Source organism: Medicago truncatula, chromosome 1 (assembly GCF_003473485.1).
Source record: "Medicago truncatula cultivar Jemalong A17 chromosome 1, MtrunA17r5.0-ANR, whole genome shotgun sequence".
Classification (NCBI taxonomy): Eukaryota; Viridiplantae; Streptophyta; class Magnoliopsida; order Fabales; family Fabaceae; genus Medicago; species Medicago truncatula.
In genome coordinates, this window is record NC_053042.1 from 32,168,045 (window position 1) to 32,181,901 (window position 13,857).

At 31.6% G+C, this 13,857-nt stretch overlaps 1 protein-coding gene across 2 annotated transcripts; it reads left to right on the forward strand.

Annotated features, from left to right (window-relative positions):
• The first annotated feature begins 8,404 nt into the window (after positions 1-8,404).
• On the forward strand, positions 8,405-10,926 carry LOC11433272 (29 kDa ribonucleoprotein A, chloroplastic). 2 transcript variants are annotated; one of them, XM_024778449.2, is made up of 5 exons: positions 8,405-8,873; positions 9,120-9,221; positions 9,699-10,034; positions 10,316-10,419; positions 10,531-10,926. In XM_024778449.2, exons 1-4 carry the CDS (start codon positions 8,532-8,534, stop codon positions 10,376-10,378), a joined length of 843 nt encoding a protein of 280 aa, XP_024634217.1. In that variant the 5' UTR covers positions 8,405-8,531; the 3' UTR covers positions 10,379-10,419; positions 10,531-10,926. The 2 variants fall into 2 exon arrangements, with proteins under 2 accessions (XP_024634217.1, XP_003590481.1); XM_003590433.4 differs by having other exon boundaries at positions 8,406-8,873; positions 10,534-10,926.
• Positions 10,927-13,857: the final 2,931 nt, after the last annotated feature.

Sequence of the window (13,857 nt, forward strand, 5' to 3'; positions counted from 1 at the left end):
TAATGAACTTAGAGACAACTTGTCTGAACATTCGATTTCTAGACAAGTTAGGATCTCCTTCAATCTCCTTTCCCCTAAAATCTTGCACAACGCCATAACGGGCTTCTCTTGTCCACCTTTTTAAAATATAGTTCTCAGGAATTACCTTAACATCATTCAATTCAAACACTTTTAAAGCATGTGAACAAAGTATGCCAAAAGTATCAAATTTCCTACAACTACAAGTGATGGAATTTGAAACACGGTTAAATGAAACTCTTCAAGATCCTTCATGTTTTGCCTTTGTGATGACATATTCACAAAGAGAGTCAGATTCATGTCTAATTGGTACAGATAAAGTTAAGAATAACTTAAACTCATCTTGAAACAATTCAAATACAGTGTGTGTGTGTGTGTGTGTGTGTGTGTGTGTATGTTTTTCCCATTTGGATTAGTATTGGTGCAGTTTCATATGCTAACCTTGCAAGCTTATGGGAGGATTCATACACACAACTCAATTCTTTTGCTCTCTTCTCCTCAACAACTATTTCAAAATGGTTGAAGAATTCTAGGATATTCACATTCGGTTTCATACAAGACTTGAAGTGAGCATTCAAACTTTCACCAACTTGTGTACTTCACATACCAAGTGTTAACACTCCCTTCATATAACATGCGACATGACGATACACTACCATCTTCTCTTTTGTTTGCGAAACGTACTCTAACTCCAAAGCCCACACGGAAACTATAAGCAAGCCAAAACTTATTAGCCTCTTCCATAGAATCAAATCCCATTCCAATCTTTGGTTTCCAATCAACATCTGAAGATGCCATATTTGATCAAACTATCCAAAGAACCTAAAAAGTAAATAAAGAACATAAGGCATAAAAAACAATTCATACAAAACATTAAGAAAGAAAACATTAAAACAGAATGAATGATAAGAACAAAAAAATTCAAGGATCAATCAAAACCCTTTGCCTTTTTTCAAAACAACAACAACATGAGTCAAGCTTTTTAAAAAAAGAAACAGAGTTTAGTAAACATTGCAATGGGTTATATACATCCTTAAATAAAACCCTAAATTTCCTAAAATCAAATCCTAATAAATTGAAACTAGTTCAAAAACAATTGTTTTATCTCTTGATCAACTGTTGTTATTCTCTATTTTCATAGAAATTTTGATTTTTATTACGGGTTAATCTCATTTCTATGAACATTTCAATCATTCTAAAGAAAAAGATAAAAGAAAAAAAAAAACCTTATGATGCCACAGTCATGGTAGGTTGACGGCGGCGGCGGTGATCGACGGTGGACGGAAAACTGATGATGATGATGGTGAGTGAGTGAGTTTGTTTTGAAGTGGAAGGAGGAAGCAGAAGGGTTAGCGCGCGTTTTCTATTTCACTCCTTCTCTGTCACGTGTTCTCTTATTCTCCTTTAAAGTTAGACATAAGAATATGTAATCTTGTTGTTAAGGCAATTCTTTATTACCTGAGATAGAGTAAATAAAACAATAGATAATATATCATCCTTAGACATATATTTCCGAGGTAAAAGGAATGAATAAGATTTTGATAATTTGTTATAACGATGAACTCCGGTGAATGTGAGGCACTTTCATTATTGCATATTTTTAAAACAAACATCAAATCATTTTTGAATCACCTTACATCCTTTATAAAAAATACAAAAAATATTTTATTTATTTTGATATGCAAGAGATAAAAAGGGATACCTTGATTTTTAAAAGTCCATGTGGGATCAATGTCTTATTACAACGACAAAATTGTGCACTTGCGGTGATATCACCTTACCGAATATTGAACAAGCCTGTTGTGGTGACCTTTTGATGCTTGCTCTCCGCGAATTGACTGACTAATTTGCGATGGAAATCTACATACTGAGTATGGAATGACTTGGAAGGTTCATGTACCATGAGAGTTGCATCTTTCAATGTGTCGGATAAGAGTTTGCACTTCAAGGGTTCGACTGCTGCAAGGATTTTCATATGGGTGCCCAAAGCCATCAGTTGTTCTAAAGGGTCCCTTTTCCGTCAAACTTCTCCAGGTTTAGAGGTTTGATGGTTACTAGATCAAAGGCGTTGACTTAAAGGTTGATGGTTCTCGACATCTCTGTCACTGAAGTCCTCGTTGGCATGTAATTATTATTGCATTCCATGTATTTGTGTGTGTAAGGTCTTGTTCTGGTGCCACAAATCTTCAACCGTGACCTAGATGGTTGACATAGTTTCATTGTCAATTGATCGCACCATCTAATTTATATTGACAAAGCGATATTGGGGAATATCTATATTATGGCCCCCACAGTGGGTTCAAGATGTTCTTGCTAGTGAACTTTAGGTCAAAACTAGTAGGAAGGGCGCCATGTACTAAGTTGTCAATGTTTAGCCTTTTCGGGGGATCAAAAGTGAATGAGTTAGTGTTTGGCATAAGGCCACTATATATAAAGAAGGATTAAGGTTTCCCCCCCTTGGCATCTTTGCAGTTTGGCTCGATGTTAGTGGCAGCTACTTGTTTATCAAGATTTGCCTAGAGTCGGTGTAGACTTAACCCCCAAGCAACGTCGCCTTAAGGATCAAACCATTGGCCTCCTCGTTCTCTTGTTGGGCCCTTATAATGATGGTTGGCCCGACCAACCATCCTATATAATTACTTCATTTATATAATAATGTTTTATTTTAAATTTATGTAGGAATTGTAGTAGTAAAGTTGTTAAAGATGACGTCTCAGTGGAAAAAGTTGCTGATTTAGGTACCTAAATATCGTTCTTTGTTGGTAAATGGTTGGACGGAAGGTTTTGTATTAAGTGCACTTCACCAATCTGAAGATGATTGACACCAACCTTATATATGCATTTGTGGAGAGGTGGCATGCTGAAACATTGTCATTTCATATATCATTTGGCGAAATGACGATTAAGCTCACCACATAATCGAGTGTAATTATGAGAGAAATGTAAAAGTGGGTACGAGAGCAAAATGGAAAGTTCATGAAAAATTTAATGGTAAAGATATAAATGTAGGAATGTAGAATAAAATTTGTCCTTCACATATCAATCATTCTCTCGTGTTTTTTTTTTAACTCATATTTTTAAAGTAAGACAATCTTAATAATTCAGAGTTTGATGAGAGGTAATTAAACTCTAGCCAATAATTATATAATAATCAGACTCAAACTCTCCCAAAGATCTTCTTTCTATCATCCAATAAATTGTTTGTGCATGGTTAAAGACGAACCAAACTTCACTCGCCACTTGCCAACCAAATGGAAGAAAACCAACTTTCATTTTGTTCACAACAAAGAATAAAACAAAATCATTTTACCCACTTGTGCATACCACATGCCAATATCCATCCATTTTGAAAAATAAAAACATCTCTGTACAGATTTCACCCATTAGACTACAACCCATTCTTTGCAGTTTCTCACAATCATATATACGCGTGTACAAATATGTTGCCGTAAGATAAATGGTTGGACACTTTTATTCTAAAACTAGCTCTAATATTGTTTATTTTATTGAGTGAAATTCATTTTTATCTCACCATATTTTACAATATGGAACACATATTCTTAAAAACAAAATATAGAACACATGAATTTCCTTCAATAAAAAAATAATGTTAAAAAGAGAGTGTCATAACACTCGTCAAAAATAATAATGATAAGATAAAATACACCTTCAATTACCTTACCTCGAAAAATTCATCAAATTTTTAGAGTATGTTTTGATGAAGTGATATAAATTTTAGAGAAATTAAAGTTTTAACTTGTTCAAAAAAGAAATTAAAGTTTTAAGCAATTTAATTGTATTTTGAGGGGTCAATTTGCAGCTCTTTGATTATTATTTTTTTAAATATGAACATCAAAATGTAAAATTTAAAAATATTATAAAAAGAAGGGTTAATTAAGTAAATGGTCCTATAAATATTCAGAATTTTGTATTTAGTCCCTACAAAATAAAATTATACTTTTTAGTTCCTATAAAATTTTCCATCGGCATTTTTAGTTCCTATAAAATTTTCCATCGGCATTTTTAGTTCCTATAAAACTTTTCCATCAACTTTTTTAGTCCCTGTCAAAAATATCCATCAACATTTTTGGTCCCTAAAATGCTTAAGGAAAATGTCACAGAGACTAAAAAGTGTGATTTTATTTTGTACGGACTAAAAACAAAACTGTGAATATTTATAGGGACAAAAAACTTAATTAACCCTAAAAAGAAAGAAATTTGAAATACCTAAAGCTAGATTATCATTTAAAATTCTATAAATTTAACTTGGACAAAATATTTCATATATTTTTATAATTTTAAAAATGTACTAAATTATGATCCAAACAATAAAATTTACCCAAAATAATTTGAATTCCCTCAAAAAAATTATATTACCTTAAAAATTACTCCATCCAGACATGCTCATAAGGAATGAATCCTCTCAATTGTTTTACTATCGTGTCTCGTGATTGTTATCAATCTTACCATTAAATATTTTTACTCTCATTTTTTGTATTAAAAACCAATTTTACCCTTTTACATTCAAGGGTGAGATTGACAATTGAGATACACGAATTAAAAACAATTGAGAAGGTCCTTCCCAAATTCTTTACAAAAATCTACTTTATTTTATTTTGGAAATACCTATCATACTCAAGTTTTTAATGGACATCATGTAAATGACGGTGCTAGGGGTGTGCGTGGGTGGGTTTAAGTTGGGTTTGGCCAAATCCAAAACCAAATTAAATAAGATACTTCGATTTGGGTGAGGTAAAATAACCACCCGTTATACTATTGGGTGGGTTTGGGCAAACCCTCTAATTTTTGGGTTGGGTTGGATTGGATAATGGGTTGCCCAACTTATTTTTCTATTTTTTTAACATTAAATGACTAAATGATAAGTCCTCATAATTTTGTTTTAAAATAGTACTTTACTTTTTAATTTTCTTAAAAAAATGTTTAACTTAGAATATCAAATAAGAAACTCCATCATAAAATACTTGCAACAAACATAAATTGCATGACATAAAATTGCATTAGTATCAAAATAACCAAAAAGGACAACATATTAATTTGTAACTGTAGTATGTTTTGATTTTTAATATATATGGTACAATGTGTATGTTTTGAAAATATAACTTTCTTCTACCCTATGAAAATAAAGATAAAAAATATTAACATTATTGGATAAGTGGGTTTTTTGGGTCTGGGTTTGATTTTACCCGAGACCCATTTATTTTTATGGATTTTCCATTTTAGAAACCACACCCACCCAATTATCCAACCCAACCCATTTTTTTGGGTTTTCTGGATGGGTTTGACCGGGTTTTCTGGGTTGACCCAACCCATGAACACTCCTAGACGGTGCACGTCCTATTTTTAAGAGTTTTACATTTAAAGTGATATAATATCAATGGTGTTTATAACCGATGACAATTGTCACTTCATAAGTCATTTTTGTAAGGTTGGGGGTTGTCAAACTCGAGTTTATACCTCAAATCGTTTTGCCTTGGTGAAATCGAATTGAAACTCGTATGAGTTTATTTCATGTTAAAATAATATTTTTTGAAGGGAAAAAATTATTATATAACTCCTTAGACAATGCAAAAGAGAAACCAAATAATTGTGTTTAATTGATTAATGGCTCCACTAAAAGACGAATTATTTGAAAATTTGTTCAAAAAAAAAACCCCAGTTTTATTTTTTGATGGAACAAATTTTAATCAAGGCTTAAATATGCAAAAGGTCCCTGTAATTTAGCGCATTTTTGGTTTTCGTCCCTGTAAGTTTTTTTGTTCTAAAACAACCCTTGTATTTTTGATTCCATTTGAAAATCGTCCCTGCCGTCAGGTTCCGTCAACAAAAACACTTTGTGGGTAACGGAGGCACACGTGGCAGGTTATAAGTTGGCAAAATTTGCTGAGATGGCAAGAGAGATGATAAGTAGTGTTAGTACATGGATAAAATTAAAAAATGTATACATCAAATTTTGAATTTTAAAAACCAAATTTTCCATCTTCTTCCTCTCACTATTCTTTGTTTCTTCTTATACCTTGAGATGTTCCATCCAATACCTTGAAAAACTTTTTGCATATGAGCTCCATTATTGATTTAAATTAAGAACAAAGCTTATATAGTGGGTTGAAAACGCTTCAGAATGGTGTTCTTTATGGTAATTCGATCATGATTCAAAACACAAGTCTCCCACCATTGATGTGAAGGGCAACACATTCCCATTAAGAGACAAATAACCCACTCTTATCATGAGCTTAAACTTATCCATAAATATGCAGTAGCAACGTGATCAATCTCAACAAAATGTATATAGTTGAGGTAATGGTTGAGCCTGATTCTAAAACAATAACAACATACCATAACAAAATCCAAATCATTTAATTAGTACATGTTAAATTATATAAATTACAGAAATGAAACATAATGATTGTGCTTAAAACTGATTTTACCTTTGCAAACAATTCAAACCATGAACTACTATCTCATGCTTCATAGTTGAAATTTGCGAAAATGGATTGTAGAAGAGTTATGTGCCAAAATTGGTCTTGATCCACCTCCTTTTGTTTTTGGCTACAACGCACTTCCAATCTCTGTTGATGGTGCTTGATTCCATACGAGTTTGATGTTCCAAAGGGGGGAATTAATTATGATATTCTGATGGTTTTTTTAGGTCAAATGATGTTTCTTTTTAATTATTATGTTATGCTAGGGCTATTACCTTTTTAATTCTGTTTATGTTATGGCTATGGCCTTCTCGTTGTTTATGTCTTTAAATTAGGATCTATGTTTAAGTATTGAGAAATGATATTTGTACAACCACTTTCTCACAACTTTTTGACAATTTTCTCTCTCATACTCACATTATCCTCTTATTCTCTCTCTTCCTTTTTCTCTCTCCATTGTTTTTGACCAATGAAAAGAGAGAGAAAAGAAGTTGTTACAAAAGTTGTCTCATATGGTTGTTCAAATAACACCACTCTTAAGTATTTTATCTCTATTGAACCATTAAAATGTCAATGGTCAAAAATCATTATGCAAGGCAACAACTTTTGATTAATGAATTTATTTGGTTCGAAAGAAAAATGGTATAATTGTTATGGGGAATTGGGGAAAGGTTGAGAAGAAGAAAAAATAAAGAATAGTGACAGGAAGAAGATGAAAAGTTTGGTTTTTAAAATTCAAAATTTGATGTTTACCTTTTTTTAATTTCATCCCTATGTAAATTTACGTTTTTGATTTTAGTCCCTCTACTAACACTACTTATCATCTCTCATGCCATCTCAGCAAATTTTGCCAACTCATAACATGTCATGCGTGCCTCCGTTATCCACCAAAGCGTTTTTGTTGACGGAATCTGACGGCTGGGACGATTTTCAAAAGGAATCGAAAATACAAGGGTTGTTTTAGAAAAAAAAAAACTTATTGGGACGAAAACAAAAAATACGCTAAATTATATGAACCTTTTACATATTTAAGCTTTTCATGACCGAACTCCACGTTATTAGGTGATTCCACTCAAAATTGGATAAAAAAAAGGGTTAATTAAGTTTTTGGTCCCTATAAATATCTGCAGTTTTGTTTTTAGTCCTTATAAAAATAAATCACACTTTTTAGTCCCTATAGAATTTTCCGTTAGTGTTTTTAGTCCTTGTTAAATTAAAATTTGTTTAATTATGCTTAAAATTTTAAAATTTTTAATGATTTTATACATACTTGTTTAAAACATTATAAAAGGTTCTGCCACAATAAATTAGCTCAAAAAATTATTTTTAGGTCCAAATTTTCGTTAGTTTTATCTTGAATTTTTGGTATATTAAAAAAATTATATTTAATTCATTACATGTTAAAAAATTCTAGTATAATTAAACAAATTTCAATTTAACAGGGACCAACACATACTTTTGGTCCGTGTAAAATTTAAATTTACTTAATTGTGCTTAAAATTTTAAATTTGTAACATATTTTTCACATACTTACTTAGAATAGTATACAAAGTTCCTCTGCAAAAAAGTAACTTAAAATTTTATTATTAGGTCCAAATTTTCATTAATATAATATTGAAAATTTGACTTTTAGAAAAATTCATATTTAATTCATTATATGTTAAAAAACAAAAAAAATATTACAAAAGAGTGTCTTACGATGTTATGAACATCTATGTAAAAAATCTTTCAAAAATTTAAAAGTTTAAGCATAATTAAACAAATTTTAATTTAACAGAAACTAAAAAAGTGTTATTTATTTTTATATGGACTAAAAACAAAACTGCATTTATTTACCGGAAAAAAAAAATGGAAGAGAGATAAATATCTTATGATTACTAAGGATGAATTAGTAAAATGCCACCAAAAAATCATATCCTACCTTATCATCATGCACCCTTTCATTTTGCAACCGTTCCTCTCACTTCCATAAATATCACACTCCTCAACCCTTTTCCAAACCCTCACTCACTCTCTTCTTCAATAAACCCTAATTTCCTCATTCTCTCAAAACCTTATCCATTTCCTTAAACCATGTCTACCTCTGCAACATCCTTAGTACTTCCATCTCTCTTCACCAAAAACTCCCCTCAATGTTTCTCTTCACTCCCTTCTCTTTCCCTCAACCCTAATTTCAAACCCTTTTCCTTTTCCTCTGTTTCTCTTCGTCCATCTTTGTCTATTTCCCATCGTTTCATTTCTCGTGTCGCTGTTTCTTCTGAATTTGACCAGGAAGAAGATACCTTTGATGATGGTGATGATACCCCTAGTTATTCTCCTAACCAGAGGTTGTTTGTTGGTAACCTTCCTTTCAGTGTTGACAGTGCTCAACTTGCTGAGATTTTTGAAAACGCTGGGGATGTTGAAATGGTCGAGGTAACTTGCTTAATTAGATACCCTTTTGGATGAAAATGATTGGGTTTGTGATAATTTCTTATAAAGTTTGGTTTTTTATGGTTTAACTGGATACCCTTTTGGATGAAAATTATTGGGTAAAGGTTAATTTATTACAAAGTTTGGTTTTTTATTGTTTAATTGAGCACCCTTTTGGATGAAAAATAATGGGCTTGTGGTGAATTTAATTGGATTGGTGTTAAATTTTGAAATTTGTGTTTTTTCTAGGTGATTTATGATAAGAGTACTGGAAGAAGCAGAGGATTTGGTTTTGTTACTATGTCTTCTGCAGCTGAAGTTGAAGCGGCTGCTCAGCAGTTGAATGGCTATGTGAGTTTATTTTTCATCATTTGTTTGATGATTATTTAGATGTTTTGTTTTTAGAATTTCAGTTTTTGTTAGTTGTTTGAAATTGAGTATGGTAATTGTTGTGTGTGTATGAGTAATTAAATTAAGTTCAAATGTTATTGGGTATGAATGTGACTGCAGTACCATAATAGTACACAATTTGCTCACACAAACATGTTTTAATTTAATTTAATCAATGGTTTAATTATGTATTGATGAATTTAAATAGTTACAAGTAATTAGGCATACCCCTTGTATAGGTATTTTATCAAAATGTGGATAAGGTGATAACTATGGTAGTACCTTATCCACATCTACCCATTGTAACTCCTATATCTGAGTTTGCATGATGTGAAAAGTGAATATGTTTTGCTATTGTTTGTTATTCTTTGCTGTGTTATGAATGGTTTTGGCCGTTTTGTTTATAACATCTAAGGAAACATTTTTTGAAATTTACAGGTGGTGGATGGAAGAGAATTGAGAGTGAATGCTGGACCACCACCTCCTCCTCGTAGTGAGAACTCCCGTTTTGGTGAGAATCCTCGTTTTGGTGGTGATCGTCCAAGAGGTCCTCCAAGAGGTGGTTCTTCAGATGGTGACAACCGTGTTCATGTTGGTAACCTTGCTTGGGGTGTTGACAACTTGGCACTTGAGTCATTGTTTGGTGAACAAGGACAGGTTTTGGAAGCAAAGGTAATCTATGACAGGGAAAGTGGAAGATCTAGAGGATTTGGCTTTGTGACTTTCAGTAGCGCTGATGAGGTCGACAGTGCTATTCGAACCTTAGATGGCGCGGTATGCATGCAAATCCCTCCTCTATGCAACATGATGCACTTTTTAATTTCATAATTCAAATTAGTTTTATGTTACTTTTAGATTATGAGTTAGAATTCTGGGACCCTAATTTTTTAATTATGAAGGGGTTAAGTCCCTTGGAGGTTTCAAAGTCATTGAGTTGTAATTTTGTGTCTTTGACTCTTCATGTGTGAATTGGTGTTATGTAAAGCTATATTATGTATCTTCAATTATGTATTTAACCACCGAAATCTTGTATCATCTGGTTTTTTTTTTTGTAGGACTTGAATGGCAGAGCTATCCGAGTCTCACCGGCAGATAGTAGACCAAAGCGTCAATTTTGAGGATTTTGCCTTTCATCTATACCTGATCAAGAGAGGACTTGGTACCATCCTTTACCTATATAATATGCAATGTTCTAATGCAGGACATCTTAGAATCATGGTGTTTATTTTCCTCATGAATTGGACCGAATGTTCTAACTTGTTGTTGTTAGCAGGTAGTTGGGAGTATGTGGCTGCAATTCATCTATGTTTTCCAACTGTTTGTGAAAGAATGCACTTCATACTTGGTATCTACACACAGTAGCAGTACCTAACAAGCTTCATTCTGTAGAAGAGATAATACTCTCTTGAAATTTGATCGTGTGCTCTAGATTAAATAGATTTTATTTTAAACTGATTTGTTGTTGTAGTCTGTATTTTACTGCTTTATTAGAGTAGACCGTTCGATGTTCAGTAGTTACCGTGATTCAATTTTGCAACGATATTGTGGAATGATTTTACCATTGCGAATGTGCCTGGAAAATCATCAACCAGTATTATGTTATGGATTACTCATTATGTTGGAAAATATTATGCATGGATTTTGGTGATGTTTTTAGTTCTGTTTACAAGTTGAGTACTTGTGTGTTTGCAGTTTTCATATGTTTCCATGATAATTTTCCCCCGCCCCAAACAATGTATTTCTGAAACTATGCTTTTAGGTTATGCAACACCAATTTAACAATGTTTGAAGGGAAAAATAATATTAACATAACCAAGCAAATAATTATATTTTTAATGTCATTTTAGGCTAGTTTTTTGATTGGTGGTGGTATGGGATAGAATGTAAGAGAATGAAATGAAATTGGCTAGTTTTGATTTGTTGTTGTATTCCATTGTTTATTTTATTTTATTTTAAATAAATTATGGAATGCATTCCATCACATTCCATTGCTTACCATCATTTTTTTTTTTTGGTTTCTTACCATCATTTTTTGTTCCATGACCCATCCAATTTGAGAGAAATGGAATCATCTTAAATACTGTTTTACCTTTGGTTTTTTTGTTACCTTCCAAATTGTTTTTCATCTAGTTCTTCTTCAATTCTTCATCGTGTGCTTCCATCGCATCCAACTTCTTCATGCAGCAAGGAATGTTCTTTGCCCTGCTGCTTGCATCATGTTTGATATTAAATGTTTTGTAAATGAAATGTTTGATAATTCTTCACCATGTTTGACAATGCATAATATATGTAAGGTTCGGGGTTTCACCATCAAAAAAATAAATAACGATATTAAAAAGATATTAAAAAAACAATGGCTGATGTTCAATGTTGAATCTGTACACATTTGCTTAACATTTTTAAAAATATAAGATTGAATATTAAGCCATGCTCTGCATACATCTATTCGATTTTTCATTCATAATAATTTTTTTAAAAGTTATTCCATGGTAAAGTACCAAAATGTCCGTGTGAGCATATAGTTGGTAGGGATGTCTGAATTCGACTCCTATATTTTCTACTTATTCATCTTAAGAGTGAAACTTTAGGTACTTATTCATCTTAAGAGTGTATTTTTAGTCATTAGGTTATATGAAGAAAAAGAAAATCCAAAATAATAGATACTTATTCCATTAGGCATTCCGCTTCGTCCTATTTTTTGGGTACAATTCTACATCAATCTATTGCCATTAAGATTTTAAAATATCTAAATAATATTTTTTTCCCTGGTTCTATTCAAACAAAACTTTAGTAGATATTCCAGGTTCTTTATACAAGAAACAATTCAATAAACTTAAAAAAATAAATTGTTTCTTATAAAAGAGACCGAAGACAATAATTGAAAAGAAATGTGATAGTACTGTATAAATCACCAAACAATTTTTTTTGTAAGATCGAACTCAAACTTGAGTTTTGTACACTTGTCTTGTGTGTGGCTGGTCTCGTACGCATTTATGCATTTATTTGTGATAGTTTCTGAGTCATACAAATGTTTGGTTAGGGTAGTTGTATTGTACTATGATGATGCAAGTCCAGCTATGCTTTCAATGCTGTAATACAGCCTTTGTAATCTTCCCCTATACCATTAACCTCTAAATTCACCCTTAATTTTGTCTCAGCCTAGTCACGGTTATTCTGCTTGGCTTTATAACTCCTCAGCTGCATAAATAATTAATGATATTTGGAATAGGGATTTAAAGCCTAGTCTACACATTGTAGGTATAAGTCGGTTTTATATTAGTAATATGTCTATGATCTATCTAATGAAAATGGTCCTCAAAATTCATGTTTTTATATGAAATAAATAGAAGACTTCTATTGAATGTTAGTGTAAAATTGATTTATATATCAATTAATCTCTCCGTCGGGATTAAATTGAAAGTAAAGGTAATCTAATGTTTAACTTGGATAAAATGACAAGCTTAATGCCAAATAACCAGACTCATTAATCAATTATTACCAATTTTTTAACTTAATTTGCATGCATTATTATTGAGTTTTTTTGATCAAGTAGTCAAAATTTCACTCCTTAAGATGAATTATTATCCGTTCAAATCCGACTCTACATATTGCAATTTTCTTGACAACTACTTTTTATTTTATTTTGTCACAACTGAGTTTCTTTTCGGTGCAATCGTGTTTTAGTTTTAAATGGTATTTATAACTTACAAAAAAAAATTGAACTAGAAATAGAAGAATTAGAATTGTATTAAACATATATTACTTGGAAACAAAGCAACAAGAGTTAGGTATTCCGAAATGTGTTAGACTCTTACCACATTTAGTGTCGTGTCTTGAATAAAATCATCTCCGACGAAGAAAATATATGAAAAAAGAGCTTATTGTTTATACAGTTCGGATTTGTGAAATATTGGATTTAAAATGGTAAACCTGTTTCTTGTCAAAAAGAATTGAACTCTGTTATCCGAAACAAAACGCTGTTTGGATTTGGTCGGTTTGGTTTTAAGAAAAAGACCAAACACTGCGTTGAGTTATAAGCTATCAGATTATACACGTGAACACCAGTATCAATAGTCACAATGAATGAAAGCATATTCTATAAACAACGTTAATTTTTGTCCATTGATTGAAACAACAAGAGTTTCAACTTAAAAATAGTGGCGAACTGCAGATTATGTTCTTAATGGCCACAGATGAATAATTAATAATAGGGAAAGATATTAATGAATGATTGATTGTTACAGAAGAGTATCATTTATCTATTTATCTTAGAGTTAATTAAGTTTTTAGTCCTTATAAATATTCGCAGTTTTGTTTTTAATTCTACAAAATAAAATCATATTTTTTAGTCCCTATAACATTTTCCATCAGCATTTTTAGTCCCTATAAATTTTTCCATCAGCACTTTTAGTCCCTGTCAAAAATTTCCATCAACAGTTTTGGTCCCTAAAATGCTTAAGAAAATGTCACGAGGACTAAAAAGTATGATTTTATTTTGTAGGAACTAAAAACAAAACTGTAAATATTTATAGGATTAAAAACTTAATTAACCCTTTATCTTATAACTAGCTAAATGACCAAGACTATCTATATTTCA

Coding starts and splice junctions, on each gene's coding strand:
- LOC11433272 (XM_024778449.2), top strand. CDS start 8,532: ATGTCTACCTCTGCAACATCCTTAGTACTTCCATCTCTCTTCACCAAA. Junction 9,222..9,698: donor CTCAGCAGTTGAATGGCTAT/GTGAGTTTATTT, acceptor TGAAATTTACAG/GTGGTGGATGGAAGAGAATT. Junction 10,035..10,315: donor TTCGAACCTTAGATGGCGCG/GTATGCATGCAA, acceptor TTTTTTTTGTAG/GACTTGAATGGCAGAGCTAT.